General features: G+C 41.7%; 1 protein-coding gene across 20 annotated transcripts in view; it reads right to left on the bottom strand.

Moving 5' to 3' along the window:
* The window catches only part of GRB10 (growth factor receptor bound protein 10), a 134,526-nt gene that overhangs the window by 12,573 nt on the left and 100,721 nt on the right, over positions 1-21,232 (bottom strand). For 16 of the 20 annotated variants that reach the window (XR_014942862.1, XR_014942861.1, XM_085537991.1 and 13 more), the window contains 6 exons: positions 13,923-14,079; positions 8,444-8,559; positions 6,244-6,318; positions 2,753-2,890; positions 2,004-2,114; positions 241-339 (listed from right to left, as the gene is read on the bottom strand). Coding sequence is in view for 18 of the 20 variants with exons in the window: in XM_085537991.1 (XP_085394117.1) it covers positions 241-339; positions 2,004-2,114; positions 2,753-2,890; positions 6,244-6,318; positions 8,444-8,559; positions 13,923-14,079 (696 nt within the window). In the remaining 2 variants the exon portion in view is untranslated. Of the gene's footprint in view, positions 1-240; positions 340-2,003; positions 2,115-2,752; positions 2,891-6,243; positions 6,319-8,443; positions 8,560-12,344; positions 12,364-13,922; positions 14,080-14,103; positions 14,233-14,715; positions 14,850-14,914; positions 15,170-21,232 lie in introns of those variants that run through there. The other 4 variants (XM_085537998.1, XM_085537999.1, XM_085538000.1 and 1 more) reach the window with 4 other exon arrangements.

Below are 21,232 nucleotides of genomic sequence, written 5' to 3' on the forward strand. Positions count from 1 at the left end.
AAAATACTACTTATACAGTAGCTCTGAAATTATACTGGATTCATATGCACAGAGGATTCATCTGAGTGCAGTGCTTAAAAGTTCGGGAGGGACAGTTCTATCTCACATGCCGCTCTTAGCCCTGATATTTTGGAGGTAGATGACGTTCAAGAACATGCAGGTATTTTTTAATAAGCAAAAAAAAATGGCAACTGCAACTTGACAACAGGTATAGCTGTATTTACAGAAGAAATCTGATACCTTGAGGAGTCGAAAGGCAGTCATCCAGCATGTCCTACTTTGCTCATCTTCAGCACACAGCAACCTCAGTTCCTTCGTTTCATTTCTTACTCTGTTGGGCTATAGAGGATTAGAAAGAACTCAGCTCCATTCAGTAAAAACCAACAACACTGTAAATTTACTGTAAAGTAAAGGCAAATATAGTAAATGTCTACGAACTGGTCAGAGAAGGCTTACATCGCCCTGAATTCAAGCTCATCAGAAGTCAAACAAGTTTTGAATGAAATTACTTTCTTTGCTTGATCCAGCAAGATAAACTTCAGAGCTCTGTAATACTCTACAATTCTTGCAGTATATAGGAACAAGGTACTCAAGTCATTTCAGAAGGAGAAACAAAGAGCGTACCTGTTTTTTATTTGTTTGGAAACTCAAAGTTTCAGTAACTGATCCTAAACCACACAGACGCCTTCAAGAGTCAGAAATAGACAGAAACCAGATCCTTCCCTTCCATGCCCTCTTTGCTATACCACCATCATTCCCATACAGTCATCACTCTGGAAGTTCTCCTGCAGTTTAAAGCTTTTCCTGCTGTTTATGTTCAGATTTTTATGTATCTCCCTGCGCAGTACTCTCATCATCTCCACATGCGGGCCTCCATGTTGCAAGCATCACAGAGCAGCCCCTCACAACTTTCCAACCTAATGCACTCAGTTGCTGGTTGTGGCAGCTTCTGAAGCTGACCATAAATAAAGTGCCCAGTACATGTAGGAGATGACAGGCTTTATCCTGAATGGACCAGAAATGCCTACCTTGCCACGATGCTGCCCTGCAGAGAAAGAGAGAGTGCTTGGGCTCTTCCCACTGAGTACCTTCCCAAATGTCTGCTTCCATCAGTTCAGTACATATCCTTAGGCAGCCTCTACTAAGTCAAACCAATACAGTCTAGCTCCAGAACAGTTGCTAGGAAGGAGATGACTTCATTGCTGTCAATAAAACCAGCTCCCATCCATATTTCCTTGACAGAAAATGAGATGGAGCTTTGAAGTACTTTTACTGACATTTTAGTGGCAGCACATAAAAGGGACAACTCTGGATGCGATCCGATCAGGAAAGAGCTTATGCTGCTATGCCTTACTCTTCTTCCTCCATAAAAATAAATCGTACAAGTATATGCATGTACTAGAGAAAGAGAATCTCTAAAGAAAGCAAATTAATAATAATCCTAAATGCTAAGAAATCTTCTGAACTGATCTGGGTATTCTTGCAAAAAAATACAACCCTATCCATCGGCACAACAGTTTTAAAATCCTTAACAGCAACTGCTTATTTGTATTTCCTATCTTCCATGACAATCCTTCACTTTAAATAAATGCAAACCTCTGGCCCATGATTATGGTAGTTAGACGAGATCACAGTTTGATCCTTGCTGCTACACAGTTTTGGTACTCACTGCCCAGAGAAACTTTCCTGTTCCATCAGAGTACTAGGAAAAAATGATTTCATATGTAAGGTGAACCAAGGCCACCTCACAGGCACACCATGCTTCAGCACCGAGCTGATCCTGCACAGAAATTTCCCAATCCAAAGAAGCAACAGACAAAGTGTTAAAAATGTCACATAAAATGATGGCAAGATTCATAGGACGTCTGCCAAACAAAAGACTTTCAAGATCAGGTCTTCCTGACAGAAATACTTGCAGACTTTTACATACATCCCATTTAGCTGGCAGGGCTCTGAGCTACTGTCACCATCTTGTTATTCTGAAAGAACTTTGTGAGATTTACCTTTATACAAAATCCATACTCTGCAGGTGCATTGTACAACTTCTTGCCTGCTATCAATGAGAAGATATTGCTGTCTTCTAGGTCAGCCAACAATTGCAAATGTCTTGGCTCCTGCAGAAGTAATGTGTTTTAGAACATATAAGAATAAGCTTCTGGAACACCTTTCTGCAAGCACTGCAATCTCGAAAGACCAACATCCAACAGAGGGCAGTATGTGAACGCTCTGCTCCTCTCAGAAAGCCCGAAGTGGACATTGCAAGTTGCTATGCCTACTAGCCTACTAGTAGCCTGTCAGCCTACTAGCCTAAGGTGCTTCATAGAAGAAGTTGACAAGATAATTATTCAAATGCACTGAATTGAAAGTGGCATTGCCTATTTCATTGCTTCTGGAAACTCTGAAAATTAGATAATGCCAAATATTTTTCAAAGTATCATTTAAAATAAATTCATCAACAACATGTTTGAACAGTAAGATTTTTCTTGTTAACCTTGTTAAGATGACTTCAGCAAACACAATTCTGTTGTCTGGCCAGGTTGACTTTATTGTGTAACAAAGTTACAAAGCCACTGTCATAAACTGAGAGTCCAAGACTTGCTTTCATTTGATCATGGTTTGCTTATCCTTTTCTATGCAATAAAAAGGGAAACACTTTGTGCAGATATTTAAAAATAAACAGGAAAAAAATCCACTGTAAAAGAAGAAACTCCTTTCACATGTTAGTAGTGTGCAAGTTCTTTTTTAATCTTACCTTTGAAGTTCCTTTTGTAGAACAATAAAGTCCTGACCTCCTCAAACACACATACAATTTCTTCCATGATTTCCTACCCAGCTCTTTCACGTGCAAGAAACCTTGTATTTCAGGACAGCTACTGGAGTTTAGAAAGTTCTGTTGGAGAGGAAAACATAACTGATAACTGTCCTACACATTTATCATAAAATTGACATTTTTCTTTGCAGAAAAGACAGGCAAATTGCAAGCCACTTCACTGGCTTCAGGCATAGTTTCACTGTATGCTTAAATTGACCTACATGTTTAAACTGATTTACAGCCAAAATGGACATTCCTTCTCCTCCCATCGCATCTACTTGGATAACTTTCTGTTATCTCCTTTGTGCCATGACTAGCAGCTTCAGCGATGCAAATCCAGATGAACTGCTGTTCAAACCCTCCCCAACCCAGAACAGTTAATGGCCTGACAGATAAATGAAATGTGCAGAGACATCCAGTCTCCACACAGCTTCAACCGGAGGTAATCCAGCTGCACAGCCAGGGCACAGAACAGCAACTATCAGTGGGAGCTACAGTTGGACTGGTTTGAATGCAGATTTGAAGCAGGAACCTTAATTAGGGTGTTTCTGAAGCAGAATCTCAGTATTTATTATACAGCAGGTTTTTCTACAGTACTGTAAAAACAATTCAAGTTCACATACTCTCATTTTCCTGTTTTCTCTGTGAATACTTAAATCTCCAAAAGACTAAACCCTTCTCTGCATCCTCATTCAACTTGTGTTTGGCCCGAAAGGACACAAATTAAGCTTATTCTTTATTTAAAGAAAATAATGCCTCATCCATACTATTCAGCCAACTAGTCTAACTTGGAAACATTGGCCAAAATCTGCAGCTTTAGCCAAAATTTTAGAGTGGGAACAGCCTATTGCAGGATTTCCCATACCAAAGTCCTGTACAGCATATATGCACCTGCCCCAGGATGAGAGGTATGTCAGGCCTAGGGGGCTGGACTTGATCACCTCCTGAGGCCTATTCCAACCCCTGCAATTCTGTGATTCTGTGACAACAGAGTATATAAGTCAAATGAAAACTTGGAGCAGTAAAATAAATGTCAGCAATGATACTACACCTCCAGATCCAGAAGTATATAAGTTCTTGGCATAATTAGAGGGACCACATATGGAATCATTTGATTTGCCGTATGTCAAAGGAAGGAAGTATTAACTATGGTTAGCCAGTTGATGGATTGTTCCTTTACTACAGTGGGCTAGATTTTTAAATGACAGAGAGCTTGGTAAGTAATTTAAATGCCAAACTCTTAATAAATTCACGTAATAGGAAGAAAAATTCATAAGACCTGTTGGTCTAGATGCCTCTGAAATGTATTTTGGTATTATTTTGTAGGCAATGCTCACAGAAAACAAACCAAAAACCATTGCTCTGTTAGAATTTTTGTTGCATTAAAATGTACTTGTTTTTCATTACCCTCCCAAACAGACTAGAAAAGAATAGTCAAAATTCTTGCTATTTGTACTATAGATTTACTTCTCAGCTCTGAAAATTAGAGACCAGATGCAGGTACTATTCTCTCCAAAGGCAGCTAAACTACAGTCCAGGCAGATAAAACCAAAAGCAATCTAAGATGCAAGATTTTTGTATATCTGAGCAAGACTAACATCAGAGAAAACAGATCCCACCCTAATTAATGCTATTGTTAAGACTAGAAATATTAGCTCTTAAAGCTGAGCATGGTATTCTAAAATGATGCTCAAATTCTTTCCTATATTCTGCGTAATTAAAAAACCACATGATATTCTCGCATTATGACTAAAGAGAATGTATCCACCCTCTCTGCCCAACTCTCTTGCACTGTTAATCCCCATGAGTCAACGCTTTTCCAGGACTGCACCTAACTGAACCTTCCCAGAAGCAAACTCTATGATTTCACAATATTGTACAGTTTTGCTTTGCCTCTGAAGACACACTAGGCTCCAAATGTTCAAAAATGTCTTGCTCTTTTAGTCAGTCCTTCTTCTCATCCTAACACGCAAACCTGATTCCACACTTAATACTGATAGATAAAGGGTCCAAGGTGTATTCACTTCTATTCCTACAGTTTGGGTTCCTGATTACCACGCTATAAAGCACTGGAAGGAGTGCTTGCCCATTCAGAGTGCTTTCTCCCTGTCTGGCCCACATCTCTGCAGATTACCCAGCCTGAGTAAGTAGGCCATGAAGTACTTGTGTGGCGACATGAAGGAGAAGTTCCTGCTCTAGAAGTATTTAGTGCGCCATGAAAAGCAGGGTCCTAATTAGAGAAGTACGAGTGCAAAGTTGACCCAAGGACATTTGACCTTATTGCACGTGACTTTCAATTTTAATTACAGGACCTGTCTTTTTGCTTCCCAGCTGAAAATGCACGCTAATGCATTAAGATCTTTTTGATGAAAAATGGAACCAGTATTTAATAGATTTTAAAGTATTAGAGGTCCAAATGAGCAAACTAGTTCACAAGCGAGCAGAAGATTGAATTTTACCAAGTAGTCAATGTGAATTTGCACATGTGCAAAATGACAGAAATGAGTTGTTATTTGTACTTTCTTCATATACTTGAGCCTTCAGCTTTATAATTTTCCTGTGTTATCCATGGTACATGTTATTCGCGTCTTCCAGGCACCACTGTCTTATATACTGAATGTGGTATTATTTAACAGTGTGTTTTAATTTGACCTCAACACACCTGTGAGTTGAATGTCTCCTATTTGAGAAAGTGATTGAAGGTGAAGAACGTTTGTCTAGAGGGTTTAGGATGGCATCCTTAAAAGTAGCCCTTCAGCACTGTCCTCAGAGATTGTCTGACTGCACCTCAGCTCCTTCATGAGCAAGCAAAAAACTGTACAGTGACATCAAAACTTCAGTAAAAACTCAGGGCACGCACAAGTCACTGCCACCCAGATTACAGAGCTACACCAACACACGGGCACAGGGTACACACACCTGTAATTTAGGCTGGGAAGCTTTACATGGGATAACTTTGCAAATAATACACCTCAAGTTTTCTGTAACTATCTGCACTTAGTTTGGTTACTTTAAAAAATACTTGATGTGTTAGTATTAGGAACCCAAAGCATAACCTAGGACTTCTATCTGAACTATTGATGGACGTCAGCAATGGGGAAGCAGCTCCTAGCACAACACTAGAGAAGGAGAGAAAGTCCTTTAGTGACTGATACACAGAGGTGGCTGCCTCTGGGTACCCACAGAGCATTTACCTGAGAAAGCTCAAAAACCATGGAACAAATACTTATGAAAACCGCTACGAACACTTTGAGTTTGTAACATACACCTCAAAGCCAATGAGTTAGCTCTTTGTCAGGTTCAGCATTAATAATACATGCTAACTAACCGGTCTTTCCCCAACCAGCCATCTCTAGACTTTCGAATTCCCCTTTCCCTGCAACTCTCCCCTACAATTCCAAAACCTTGTGCACACAGATAACTTACAGTACCTGCAGAAGTTGTGACTGTGGAATACTGCCATTTGTTTGTTGGCACCAGGCAACCATTTGCTCTGGAAAGAAATTCTAAACACAAAAAGAGGGAAAAAAAAAAAAAAAAAAAGTCATATTTTATTTGTACACTTATATTATATAGAATCATAATTGTTCCAATCATAATTTTGTCAAACTATCATTCTTAATCAACTTGGAGACCTCTTTTCACACAAAGTAACACTAAGGCTTTCAAATGCCATTCTTTCCTTCCTTCTGGTCACCAAAGCTGTAAGCCATGAGGCCATGCAGACAGAATTTGGATTTTTAAACATCCTGTACACAGTATTTCCTAAGTCCACTTTCCCAATGCTTCCTCTTCTCCTAAGGGCTTTCTGGGTCTTTAAAGGTCTCTACTTTCTAGGCAGGGACAGTTCTGCATGCCAGGTATTCAACAGCTCTTGTTTATTGCACATTTTCCCACTGAATTCCCATATTCACCTCCCTATCCAGGAAGACTATCTCATGAACAAACTCCGTAACTCCACTAGCCACATGGAAGATACAGAGCAGGAGAAACAAAGAGATACCTCTAACTTGCAGAGCCAAACAAGATAAAAATGCATGAAAAGAAATCTCATGTGGGAATGCCGCAGAATCTCCAGTAAGTACTTCTAGCTTTGATAATACTCCTGTTATCCAAAATACAGTTCTTCGCTGTTCCATCTAAAACCTGCTCAGTTCCATCACAACACATAGCATGAATTGCCATTCTGAGATTTTAAGTATGAAGGCCTATGAGTGACTGCTGATGCTTTCAGTTGGTTGTTCAACAGTGAGTTTATACTGAGGACTTCAAACTTTTCAATTCATCTTTTGTAAAACCTACCCCTGTATCTATTTGCATTTCAGGATGATATAACACAGTCCAAAATTTTTTCTTGTAATGATCAGTCAGTGGTGTGTTCTAGGAAATGAAATACTAAAAACTTAAAAAGGATGTGTTCAATAATTCTGACTGATGTCACATTCCCCGCTTCACATGCTACATTTGTATAATGTCAAAGTAAGGATCTACCCTCTTCTCCCCCATCCTGTCATCACAAAGCAAATATTTCATAACACAGAGTGCTTCTGCAGACATTTTAATTTTCAGGCCTTCTCTTCAATATCTCATTCACGCTGAAACTTTACATCACAGAAGTCAAACAGCTCCTTGCTAAACAGATGACTTGATTTACATTTTTTTCCTCCAGTTCTCCTTTTCCTTTACCATGTTTAAAAATGCTCATGTAATTCAGTACAATTCCATTAAATCAGTCTTGAAATATTTCAACATTATTTCAAGCATGAAGACACGCAGAAATGCCTGAAATAAAACAATGACTGCAACAAGATGAATAACAACAAAAAATGTTCTAGTTGAAAACATTACCACTCTTCAGGCAATATAGATTTCAGTCTTTAAGGCACAAAGAGAAGCACTGAAAAGAAATCACTCTTCTGCCAGGTAGGCTGCACAATGAATTATGAAAGCTAACATTTACCAGCTTCTTTGAGAAGAAACAGTGCCATATGGCAATAGCTAATGCAATGGATAGGAAGCATTTGCATTCTTAAACCAAAAGAATGATTTATTCTCAGACTGCAAGAGTCTGGGACTGAATGCCAAGCATTCTGTGTCTTACTCCCCTACTCTGTTATTAATTATAACATACCACATTAAACTATGTGCTAGCTCTTATGATCCCAAACATTCTGTAAAACACTCAGGTGCTCATTGGTGATCAGAAGTTCAACAGAAGTGCAAAATTACAAACGTTTTGTGTGCAGGAAGGTTTCAAGCAGTAAATCAAGGCATGAGTTCCAAAGCAAGCACTAACAAATGACAAATGTGCGTGGAGGAACGTATGTGAGGATGCAGCAGTTGTGCCCGACTGTCCATGAGAAAGAAAACTAATTTCTCACCTGCAACAAATTCTGCAATGAGTTTCCATGTGACCTCAGGCATCTTTTTGCTTCTGGCACCAGAAATGCCAGACTGACACAAAGTCTGTTCTAATCTAAACCTTCTTTAGATTGTCTTCCCTTCAACTGTTTAGACAGTTGTACTGACATAGATGGATCATAATAGATCTTTTAAGACCCAGCAGTGCCCATCACTGTTCCTGCAACCTGTCCTCCTCTGCAGTGCAAACAATGAAACAGAAAGACTCACCATGGGATTTTTGAAAAACTCATATTTTGCGTAATTCTTCCTGAACAAAAATTTGCTTTCACTTCCCATTGTGGACTCAACTTGAACTATGAGCTCGTGATCTTCCAAGCATCTCTCTGTGGAAAAAGAACATACTGTTACCACACAACCGACCAGAAGAAGCAGAAAAATCATCTTCCAGAGAGTATTAGTAAAAGCAACTTAGTATACTTCCATTACCTTCACTGAAGTTAACAAAGCATTTTATAGCTTTCAAATCACACTGTCATGAGATTTTAAAGAAACTAGGGCTTAAATATTACAAAGTTGAATGGCAGAGTTTGTTGGGGCTACACAAGAATGGACTGCTGAGAAAAGAAAGAACAAGATTTTGTTGTGTGCCTCACTGCCTGTCAGTAGCTTAAATAACACACACTAATCTTTTCCTCTGTGTTTTCTATTTTCTGTGGAACTGGAAACATGGAAAGATTTAAGGGGAAAAAATAGTGAAAAGGCCACTGTTAGGTCTTAAGTTACTGTGGAAATACAGTGTCTTATTTGACTATGCTCTACAAAAATAGTCCATTTCAAGGTGAACTTCAGGCCCGTATTGTAGATGCTAGACAATGGGGTTTATTATGAAAAAGGTCACAGGATCTACTTCACAAGAATACTGACAGAGACAAATGTTTTGTACACATGACAGGGCAATTTTCTGCTCTACATTTGGTTACAAGGTAACTCCCATAACCAGTACTTCTTTGGTCAATAGAATGACACATCAAAGCATGATCAGATAGCTTAACAAATCCAATTCACTGAAAGCAGTAACTCAAAAGAAGGCGACTGGCCTAAGTGTACACTACTTAATGAAATCATTATCTTGGCAAACCTTCAAAAGTTTCTACGAAAATATGTAATGTTCTTCAAAAGTCTCCTAGCCAGTACTTTCCTCTTGTATAGAGCAGGGAATGAAAAGTGAGGTCAAACAAAAAATGACTTTCACGTAGCTCTAAATAAATCACATGTTTAGATAGCCCCTTCATATTCCTGCATCCCTGCGTTCTCACAATTAGAAATGCCAGGCAGCCACCTGGGTTCTCTTGGGGAATGGATATAAAACAACTGGTATCTCAAAAAGCAGCACGTTCTTGAATGTCACTTGAATTACTTGACTTGGCATAATAATGTTCTTTGAAAATTTAACTCCTCTCTGAATGATCCCATTGTCTTTCACCTGCACTTAGACTGTCAGTCATCACCATCTCATTGATGAATTCACAATTTGCCACGCTATTGTGATGTCCAGCTTTTCTACAGGTTGCATTTGCAAGGAGTTAATACTGAAAATTTTCCACATTTGGTGGCTCTTACAGTAAGAGCTGCTTCCTGATGCATTAGCCATAACACCACTTCTAGGGATAGTTCTTTGACTAATGTACACTGGAATACTACCATTGATATAACTCAATGACATTTTACACTATCAGAGTCCTCATCACCTAAATCCCACCACATTATCCTAGAGGCTTCACAGGTGAAGTTTCAAATATTGCAACTGATCTATTACTATTGTCATGGCTTTAAGAAACTGCTTAGCTCAAATCTCCTCTCTTCACGCCATGAGGAAGATGGCGGGATTTTGAGGGTAGATGGTCTTTCTGTTGTTGTATTGGGTTTTGGTTTTTTTTTGGTTCAAAAATTCACTAAATTATATTGATAGTAATCTTCATCACAGTATGAACCCTGAAAGACATGTTCTACTGCTGGATGCTTCTGTTACCTCACAAAGTTGTGAGGAACACTGCTTTCCTAACACACTGTAGACTTGCCTAAAGGCAGGGACAAACCATGTCTTCTTTCTCCTGCAGTACAGAAGAACAGTTGTCAGTGTGGCATTCTGATTGTTAGTTTGCATAAATACACACAGTGATCGTGCATTAGGTGCTTCATATAACTGGCAAAGAGGTATATCTTCCCTGGTTCAAGATCCTTTTGACATCTTGTGTTGATATTTCTGTTGATTTAATGTTGACATATTTATTTTGACAGTGCAAGCCATCCTGAAGAAAAGGTGCAAGCGTTCATAGCCCAAGCGTGTAAAAGGAAGCTAATCTTGGTTGGTTTGCTACTATTCCATTATGGCTGAATACTTGGAAAGTCTGGGGCAATTTGTACTTGGTTAGTGCAAGTGGCATGGAATGCTACTTTTGTAGCATTCTTCTTTTGTAGAAGAATGCTTTGAGCTTTCTTCTACAAAATCAGAAACACAGATGTCAGCCTGTTCAGTTCAATAGGTCGGTTTGTCCTCAATTGTCATTGCAGCAAAAGTGACCAGAAATCTCTCTCTGTTTATTGGATAGGACCAACTCAGCCTCCTCTACGCAGGTGCTGGAGGGACAGAACATACTTCTTTTTTCCTCCAAACTGCCCTGTATTACCAACTAAACATACACAGAAATGTGGAACTGACACAAGGTGGGAAAATCAGTCAGATTCCATTCTGAACCACACACAGGCATGTCCCATAATTAGTGTGAAATAGCCCACCCCCTTTTTGTATTTTAGTAAGCAGTGTGGTTTACGCTTTTAATTTGTTCACATTAAGGCAAATCAAATTCAATATACGTGCAAACAAAAATATATATACATGAAACTCTGCATTATTATTTCCATTAATTTCTAATACAGATATCTCATCCCCTTATATTAGTGATAGTTAAGAATGGAGTAGTACTAAAAGAACAGCACATTTAAGAAGTTAGGTATATTTCCAGATACAACTGAAACAACATAATGAAGTTTCGCACTGCTTACATCTTGACCACAAAGCATTTTAGATACAAGTGGCAAAGTGCAGCAGCAATTATTTACACATGTCAAATCTAAGCGAGTCTCATGATAGATTGCCACCATTGCCTCCAGAGAAAGCAAAAAAAATCTGTGCAATCCAATAGCTGCTATTTCCAAGCATGCATGTTGTTTGGAAGACAATTGAGTATGTGTGGAAAGTTACCAATTAGAGGAAGACTCCTAAAAAACTGGGACCTAGAAGATCACCACAGTGATAACTATGCAATAGAGTTGAAGATTTACTCTTGTCCTCAGCCTGCCCAGTGTTAAAAGATGAACTGGTTCTGCTAACAGAACTCTTTAAAAACCAATGTTAGGCAAGCCCAAGGAAAAGAAGTTAAATGAAAGGAATTTGCTTCTTTTGGTGGGCTTCTGGATAGCCACCTACAGCATCAAGTCATCAAGGATATCTCAATATGTCTTTTATAGAAACACAGAATTCTTGCTGCTCTGAAAACATTTTTCTTTCCACACTGCTAAGTTTCTATTCTTCATTGCTTCATACTTCTGCTACATCAGATGTGCTATAAGCAATCTTAATTTTAGAGGGGGAAATATGGAACTTCGGGCAGCTACTGGTATCTTCATCTGAGGTGAGGAGATTAGTATTTGACATACATAGGGTGCCACTTAGGTCACCGAGAACCTGGAAGTAAGCAGTCACATAGCAGAACTCAAACTGCAGCGACAAGAGGGTGAACAGCTAGAAGTTGGTATTTGAAGCTCATTGCATGTGTTGCAATGAATGCTTTGGTTCCTGAAAGATGAATTTTGATCCCCTTCTCTGCCCTCATCCCTTCAAACACCAAACCTATAAAATCTGTATCATGTCTTTTCCACACTTGAAACGTTAGCCTTATGCCCTCAAACAATGCGCTGCTTTGCGCGGCCTTAAGCTATGGAGCCTGGGGACAAAGTCTGGTAGCTGCTGGCGTCACTGCCTACACCCCTACTTCTGTGGGACAGCCTTTGTGCTCCGCTGAGAGCGAGAGCCCCGAGACAGGCAGGCTCTAATGTATATAAATGCAGCTGATAAGTATCTTGCTCTTTTCCCATCATTGTTAATTACCAAGTTATTTGTGTGTAAACAGAAGCTTTTGATTTCCTAATCAGCCTCCTGCCTGTTTCATTCAGAGATGTCACACACCAGAGTTTGACAGCACAATTAGTCACCATGGAAGCTATTGTGATGTCACAAACACTGAATTGTGGCATCATTGAATGAATCTGGCAGGAGAAGGATGTTGGTTACAAAGGAGAAGGCTTCTGTTTACACAATACCTTGGTAATCAGCAATGATGGGAAAGGGAATATACCAAAAGGGAGCCTGGTAGTTTAATGAGCATTGATAAAACTCCACATTTATAAAGGCTGTTAGGAGTGTGCATATGGCACATGAAGCAAAGGACATAAAGATTCTGTAATTCATACCTTAATTCTTCACCTCATCCTATGTCCTCAAAACCAAAAGTATATCACAGCCATATACAAACACTTCCTATTATTTTTTTCACACATTTATATATTAGGATATATATTCAATTAAAACCCCTGAATAATCAGAATATCCTGCAATTCCGCTTTTTTTTTTCCCCCCCATTTTTTTTTTCTTCTTTTTGAGTGCTGTTCTGTGAAGCAGTGAATCTGTGTTTAGCAATGTCAACACGGGGTACTACATTTCCAGTGAATTCTTTTTTATTTGTAAGGATTCTGAATTGCATTTTTAGAACTAAAGAACTCTGTTAGCTACAGACAGCAGTCACAGTTCTAGTGCTATTGACTGCAGCTTACAGTTTGTCTTCCTTGACTTCCAGAAAAAGACTCACCATTAAGCATATCAACTAATACTCCAAATGCTACACTTTTTAAAAGCATAATCCTATGGCAGAGTCACAGACAGCACATCTGAGAAATCTGTAGTTGCATGCTGTGCATCAGAGCCATGCAACTCATCACAGCCACAAAATAACAGGAAAAGCAAGACTGAAAAATACAACATTCAGTTGGGTACTGTAATTAAATCGATTTGCAGTGTTATTTAACTCCCCAGAGTTTTTCTCTTCTTGCTGTCTTCTTGGAACTGTAACCATGACACCTTAATTCCAGTCAGGTGAAGAATGCTGCCTGGGGAGCAGATGCCACCACCGGTCCGGGGACTGCCTGTGTACTCAGCGGTGCCATCGCTTTTTCCTTCCCGGGTCAAGTTTGGCTGCCCCCTGCTCCCTCCCCCACCCCCACTACAGCTTTCATAAGCACTGCTGTGGGCATTCGAAACCGAGTGTGCTCGTTCAGGGCTCCGGCTGGTGATGAGCTGAGCTGAGCTGTTCACAGGACCAGCGCTCCATGGATCAGGCTTAATTTGCCTAAGCTGTTTATGTGCAATAGCTTCAGACACAGCAAGGTAGCAACAGAGCTCTATAGTGAGGATTAGACAGTTACTGTTATTTTTAAAAATAAAAATAGAAGATGGGAAACAAGAGAAAAGCTTAACACAACAAATCGCAATACACAAAAAGCATGTATGTGGCTTCAGCTAATGTCATACACAAAAGCAGCAGAAAGGAAATGATCCAGCTGAAAGCGCATTCACACGAACCACACGTCATGTCCCCAGGTAACCACGCCACCCCTTTTAACCATTCCCTACCTAATCCTAGGTGAGGGTGATGCTCCACTAGAGTCCAGCTGTTATCATCCACACAATGACTTTTGTAAACCAGCAGCTGGCAGAGGTCCCTGGCTGTCATGTCTGCTAGAATCTCGACCACTTTGCTCGTTCCATCTTCACTAAAGACTTTTACATCCTGCAACATAAAGGGTACACTTACAGATCAGCAGCTCTGGAAAGAGGCAAACCGCACAGCCACTGCCTGACGGAGTGAGTCCTCGTCGTGCCTGGGCTCGGGGCGCGGCAGGAGGGACACGTCGGGTGGGCGTGTGGCACTGGGTGGCACTGGGCAGCACTGGTGGCGAGGCCTTGGCCTCCTGCCCCTCCCCCAGTGCCTCCCTGCACCAGACAAAGATGAAGCAGCGTTAATAGGACCACATAGACAGGAACAAGCCGGCAGCAGGTTCTTTATCGGGCTGTGTGAGGAAAGCAAATGTGAAAAAGAATGAAGGGAATGAGTGCTCCTGCAGGGTTCTGGTGTGCAGGAAGGCGGATGTGGTGGGCACCCGCTGTTCTCCCATCGGTGAGGTTGGAGGCTTCTGGACGCTGGCAGGGCGGCAGGCTGGGACCCTGGGGATAAAATGGCTCATGGAGCCCTGCTAACTTTGGGCCAACGTGCCGGGGAAGTGCCATGCGTGGCTCAGCACACGCAGTGCTCTCCATTCTTGACTTCTCAATCCTGGATTCCGAGTGCTTTGGAACCAAACCTGCCTGACCCACACATCCCAGATAATAAAAGAGAGAAAGAGCAAGTCAGGAACCTTCTCCCCACCTCCTGGATTACACGGATGCTCTCCTCTTGGCATTGTTCTGCTCAGACACGACACAGACACACTTGCTGTGGAATTATGTCCCCCACCAACCCACAGCTTGATGCCGGAGAGGAACCCCCTGCTTCCAACGCTGCATTCTGCCCGGAGAAGACAAACCTAACAAAAACCTGGAGGGTAATCCGAGACGGAAAATCTTACCTCAGCAGCACGTAAGAGGCAGCAGTCGGAAGAACAAGATGGCATTTTAAACACAGATCGCCTCTTGGCAGAGAGTTTGCTCTGCTGCCGGCCTCTGGGCCGGGCCGGGCCCTGCCCGCTCCACACCTGTCGCCTCCCTGCCCTGGCTGCGGAGCGAAGCGGCCCTGCCGAGCTCCGCTCAAAGGGTTACACGCAACCTTTGCGGTAGTGAATCAAACCACACCGCGCAGACCAATCCTAGCCCTCCCTCCGACTGATGTAATCGTTTCCCACACACTATCAGACTTCCAAATTATTCCCGCCCCCCCCCCACCCCTCCCATACAACAACAAAAAACTTACAAAGGAAACCCACTTTCGCTCCCGCCGGCCTGCGGGCACCCCTCCGGCAGCCTGAAAAGTTCCAGGGATGGGAAGCCCCGCGGCCGCTGCAGCCCAGAGGGAGGAGTCAGCCTGGCCAGCAAAAAGTTGTCTTTAAAAAAGAGCGCTCTGATCCGGGCGAGCAAACCGCAAACCCAACAGCAAGTGAGACAGAAAGTTCCTGCTTGAGATTGCTTTCAAGCAGGGAAAGAGGAGGCAATAATACCCATTTAATTCAATTTCTTTATTGACTACTTTCCCGTTGCAATCGACTGAAAAGGAATTACATGAGTGAAAAGAAATCCCTCCTGCTTTCTGCAGGGTGCTGAAAGACACCAGCGGGTGCTGTCCCTCGCAGACATCCCAAGCAGCTCCTCACTAGGCCTTGCTGAGCCTGGGGGGGGGGGGTGAGGCTGCACCCAGTGCCTGCCGCTGACTGCGTTTCTATCAAGGATGCCTCTTGCAGATTAGAGTAAGCTGTACAACCACCATGTTCCTACGAATGGCAAGACTTGGTGGGGTACGGCCAATGGAAGAAACCTGCTGCTACCTTTCAGACCCACTCAGGTCATGCTTCCTCATGCTCCTACCCATCCCTCCTTGCCCTGTGTGCAGCCTGACACCAGCTCTGGGGTAGTACTCTGGCATCTCACTGCACAGACACCAGCAGAGCTGTGTCAAAGACCCCACCATTCTTATGGCCATGGCTGGAAGCAGTGGTGCTCTGTTATGGTGCCTTTAAAGCCAAAGGACAAGCTGCATGCAGGAATTAAGAAGTTAGCATCACTGACTATTAATAGTGCTGTGTTTGCCATCAAGGACAGCGCAAGGCCGCGTACTGCCACTGACATCAGGGATATAAAAGACTCCATCAGCAGCAGATGGAACGGCCTGAGCTGAACCTGACAACAGAGGACGAGAGGAGCGAGGTGAAACCCCATCCCTCTGCAGAGGCGAGACCGCCAAGGTCCCAGAGAGGCTGATGCAAAGTGTAAGAGGATGCCTTGCCCTGCAGAGTGCTGTGGAGCACGACCTACAGCCACAGCAGAGGCACTGACTCACAGTAAGGATTCAGCTCAAAACTTTCTGACACTTCCAGCAACAAAAGAGGCAGATAACAATATTTCACTAGCAGAGGGGTCTCAAAGTGAGTTGGTTCAATCCAACCCTCACACACTTCCTATCATCTCAACCCCTCCCCCCTGCTCCCCCCCCCCCCCCCCTTTTTTTTACCACTTTAAAACATGAAAGGTTCCCCTTTCCAACTTCTTCCATCAGAAACATTATTTCACTTGCAAAATGTATTTGGAACTTAATATCTGCAAAGGAAAATGAAGCAGAACTCATTCTGAAAGAAAGCACTGCAATAATGAAGTCGCTTAGCCTGCAGCGGGGTTCAGAAAGTTACCCTGACACTTTCACTCTGCATCCCTCAGAGAAATGCAGTGAGATACAACAGCACCGCCTGCAACAGTGATTTACAAAAGGCCCCAATTACGTCAGCAGCACAAGGCACCTTCTATTCAAAATTAAGGTTAAGAATGCTAAGCCAACCAGAGCACTATATTGGCTGAACATTCAGTGCTTTACAGCGCAGAGGAGCAGATAACAGACTGCACCATTGTTCTGCGAGGAATTCTTCCCTCCAGCTTCTTCTTCTTCTTCTTTTTTTTTTTTTTTTCCCTTTTTTTTTCTTTTTTTTTTTTTCCTTAAAGACAAAGACTTAAAAATTAAAAATTTAAAAGAACATCAATATTCACCACTTCACTAGTTCCATATAATGGGTTGTGTATCAGGAGTGCCCTCATGGTTATTTCATCTGCCAGCCTCAGCTCCTCAACCTCATAGTACCAAATGGAGTATTTTGCGTGCGTCAAGTAATGTAAACAGCACTAGGAGAGAGGACAAAAAAGTAAACCCAGTTGTGTCACCATCACATTACTTTCCTCCTCCTTCTCCAATTTTATATTTGTGCTATTTTCTTTTCATGTGCAAAAGAAAACTTAAAAGCATATAAAATTATCACCAAAAAACAAACAAACAAACAAACAAAAAAAACCCCAAACAACAACAACAACAACAACAACAAAAACCAACCCTCAGGCTTTGAAGAGAAGTTATACTGACAATCTTTGGAGCAAATGGATCAGCTTTTGCACTGTACAATCTGAAACAGATTACAGTGTAATTGACACCAGTGTCAAACAACCTCTGCTGTCCTGGACTCTGACTCCCAGCTGAATCTACCAGCTGAGTCTAAGGAGAGAGCACTGATGATGAGAGACCATCAGATAGCAACCTAGCAGAGAAAAGACTTCTGTATGTTAGTTCTTCACAAGGTTTCCTTTGTATCAGCCAAACATCGCAGGAAGCCATTAAAATACATTGAAGAGTCATTTCAGCTTTCTGTTGTACCAGAGACCGTGCAAACAGCATCAATGCAGCAAGTTTTGATATTCGTCCTCAAAATTCACTTGTTTGTTCAGACTTGAGAAGCACACCACCACCGATGTTAATAAAAAAGTGAACTGAAATGCATGTACCTTGCACAAGCAGGAAGAGTGACTTATTCCTGATGGCACTTATGTCACAGGCAGGTACACCAAGATTGCACCATTTTGGTCATTTTTCTCAACTCTCTGCATTCATGGGCTTACGAGAGTAGAATCAAAGTTGTTGAAAGTTCAGGGAAACTTTCGGTCAACCCAAAGCTGCTGAAGACTGCAGCTTTGCAGGCACATTACCCTAGAATTGCTAATTGCATATCTGAATTGTAACAGGAAGGTAGCTGGGGCTTGCTTCCTGGAGCTGTAACCTTTGGTAAAGAAAAGCCCCTAAGCACGATCTGTGCACACCTGCAAAGCAAGCAGCTCAACCAGCCCCAGCCCTGCAGAACCACCCAGTTGTGTGTCGTCGTCCCCCCCCCCCCCTCGGTGCCCAGCAGCACTGAGGCAGCTTTGCGAAGTGAGGGAATTTCAAGTGCTGCAATGAAATAAATATATAGGTCAACCTTGTGGCTCTTTTTGCCTCCTTTGTTGCACAGCTCATGCAGGAAAGAAAGCCCTTCAAACAAACTGCAGCAGTAATAGCAATAATTTGCAGATAGGACCACTTGTATCCAAGTCATTAGACAGCACTTATTTAAAAAAAAAAAATAAAAAAAAAAAGTGAGTTATTTGATCATTGCTTTTTTGCTCTCCACATACAAACATAAAACCCTAGGAAATGCTGAGGTTAAGGTTCTCATAGCAACATTAACTCTCTCATCTGGCATATACTATATTTAGGTACACATTTAGCAGCCTATGAACAACAAAGGAGAACAATTGTTGTAAGATCAAGATCTTACTCTTTGACTTTCATATTCACAGTAGCAATCAAAAGAAAAGGGAAGGAAAAAAAAAAAAAAAAGGACTTGTCAATGTTCTAAAACTCCTGTTCTGTCCCTCTCTGCTGGGGTATCAAATTTTATACCCATTTAAAAGAGCAAGGAGAACAACGTGACATGAAGGTGAATTGTCACATGATCAGCAGTCATCAAATGCCAATATTAAAGCCATAAAATTTCTGAGGGTTGTGGCAGCAAGACAGGTTTTGGGAACCACAGCAAGATGGGCAGAGACATGGTGGGATTAGCGCCCCATTCGAGTAAGAATCTATATTTGTATTCCAGCGCTTCAGACCTGCTCATGTACAGACACTCCGGCCCAGACTCACCCCAGGTAATTTTAGAGAGTTAAATTCCTCTTCAAGCTCGGGGACAGAGACAGGGTAACTTAAGAGCGAAACCACATGATAAAGGCATTTGTCTCTGCTCACTGCAGAGAGAAACCAGGCTCCTATCTTGGGACCTCAGTTGGATGCCTTAAGCTATACTGGCTGGATTCAGGCCTTGGTGACTAATCAAGCAAACACGTCTCCCTACACGACTGGCATCACTACAGACTGCAATTGTTGACATTTGAGCTTAAAAAAAATTATCCGGTGTGTGATGTTGCATATACACAAAGCATATTTAAAAGAACTCACAGGATGAGAACATTTGGTGTCCGATTAAAGTTTAAAACCAGAACACCGTGAAATCAAACCAAAGCTTTCTCTCTCTCTTCTCATTCAAAACCACGTGTGAAAATGGCCATTTGTTACAGACACACCTGACAAAATCTATACTTACAGTTTCCATCTTCTCAAAACTTCAGGTTCTAATGCCCTCTTTATAAGCTTAGGCTTGTGCCATAATTGTGCCAAAGCTTCAAAAATCTCAGCTGTTTACATGGAAAGGTGTGAACTGCGCCATGTGCTTTGAAGAAAAAAAATGCACCGTGCACATTTTCACGACATAGGCACTGCCTGTGCAACGAAAGATTTATTCCAGCATGTACTCAACATATTTGAAGGCTGAAGGTTTGGAAACTGCAAGTTGCTACCCTGTAATTTCCATATTTTACAAATAAATAGGAGAATGCAGATTTAAGTGCTACATGCCTACATACAGACAACACACTGATTTTCTGTCAGTATCTTCTAAAGCTGCTTCTCTCTTTCCCACTTTGGTTTAATGCTCACACACTCAGTTAAGTCATTTGACCTATTTGACATTTCTCTGTCTTCCCACTCAATTCCTCCTTTGCCTCTGGTAATTTACAGGTAAAAGAAAAGAGAAAGACTAATTTTCAATCATCGCAACAGTATAACAATAGGCCTTTATGAATTTTGCTGAAGCTTCTGGGTTATCTGCAGGATACTGGAGGTGAGAAAACCGAGGAAGGAATTCAGACAGGTTTTGAAAAAATTGCTGGCATTAGAGTAGAGAGAAGAAGAAGATTCTCTGCCATAGAGAAGGCATCCCATCCGCCAGCTCACCCAGTCCTGACTTGAGGCCCAGGCTGCTGGTCGCAGCACCAACACACTGTGTTTTCCACTTTGCCTGTGTCCTTCCCCACCCAGCACTTTCCATTACTTTTGATCATCAGGCTGCAAGTGAGTTCTCTTCCCTCCCAACTGCACAGCACCTCCCAACTGCAATTGCTTTTCAAGCAAAAAGGCTTTCTAGTTTCTAGATCCTTTGTGTAAGTAAAACAGATAGTTACACTGTTACACTCCTTTGATTATGTAATGAAGACATTAAGTGGTGTTGCTGGCATTAACCTTTATCTGCCATATACTTTACCGTGCAATTTATCCCTAGATAGTTTGCAATCTTCCTCAGCTGTGCTTACAGAATGCATTATTTATTGCCTGACTTTGCTCCAAGAGAAAGGTTTAGTAAAAAAGTTCTTGCAAATGTAATGTAAGTCCCTAACAATTCTAGAAAGGGTAATATAAAAAACCATAATAATTTCTTGATTAAAATTCTTAAGTAACCAAGCTAGTTACCAAGTATTTAAAATTGTTTTGTCATTATAAATTACTCTTTAGAAAAGTAATTATTACCACATCTTCCTTACTATACAGGCTTTCGACCACAAGAACCACATTAATTTGAAGTTTGGCAGGCAGCGTAACAAGGCTCCAGGGAGCAGCCTTCCATAGGATTCAGAAAAATGGTGCAGGCCCTGTTGGCTTGGACCGCTGCTTTCTTCCCAGTTGGACACTGCAGCAACAGCAGCTGCAGCACTTGCCAACTGAGAGCCCTGGCCACGCTCTGAGCCAAAGAGCCACCTCAGTATAGGGTCTGGCAACGAACATTTAGCTTCTCACTATGACCTACTGCAGTCCAAGAACAACTTCCACATGGGCAGCCTGCAAAATCCCCTTTCCCTTTCAGACTTGTCTGAGGAAAAAGGAGCAGGGAGCTTACAGAACAGAGCACAGGAACACCATGAAGAGCTGTACATACAGACTCAGCTCCAGCCCTCAACCTCCAGTCTCATAAGGTTGGAAAAGAAACCAGAAGCCTCTTCCTAAGATGCCTTTGGAAACTGAAGATGAATATTAGAAAACACATTCAGTTTTAGTG

Source organism: Coturnix japonica, chromosome 2 (assembly GCF_054131305.1).
Source record: "Coturnix japonica strain WE chromosome 2, WE-NBRP24, whole genome shotgun sequence".
Taxonomy (NCBI): Eukaryota; Metazoa; Chordata; class Aves; order Galliformes; family Phasianidae; genus Coturnix; species Coturnix japonica.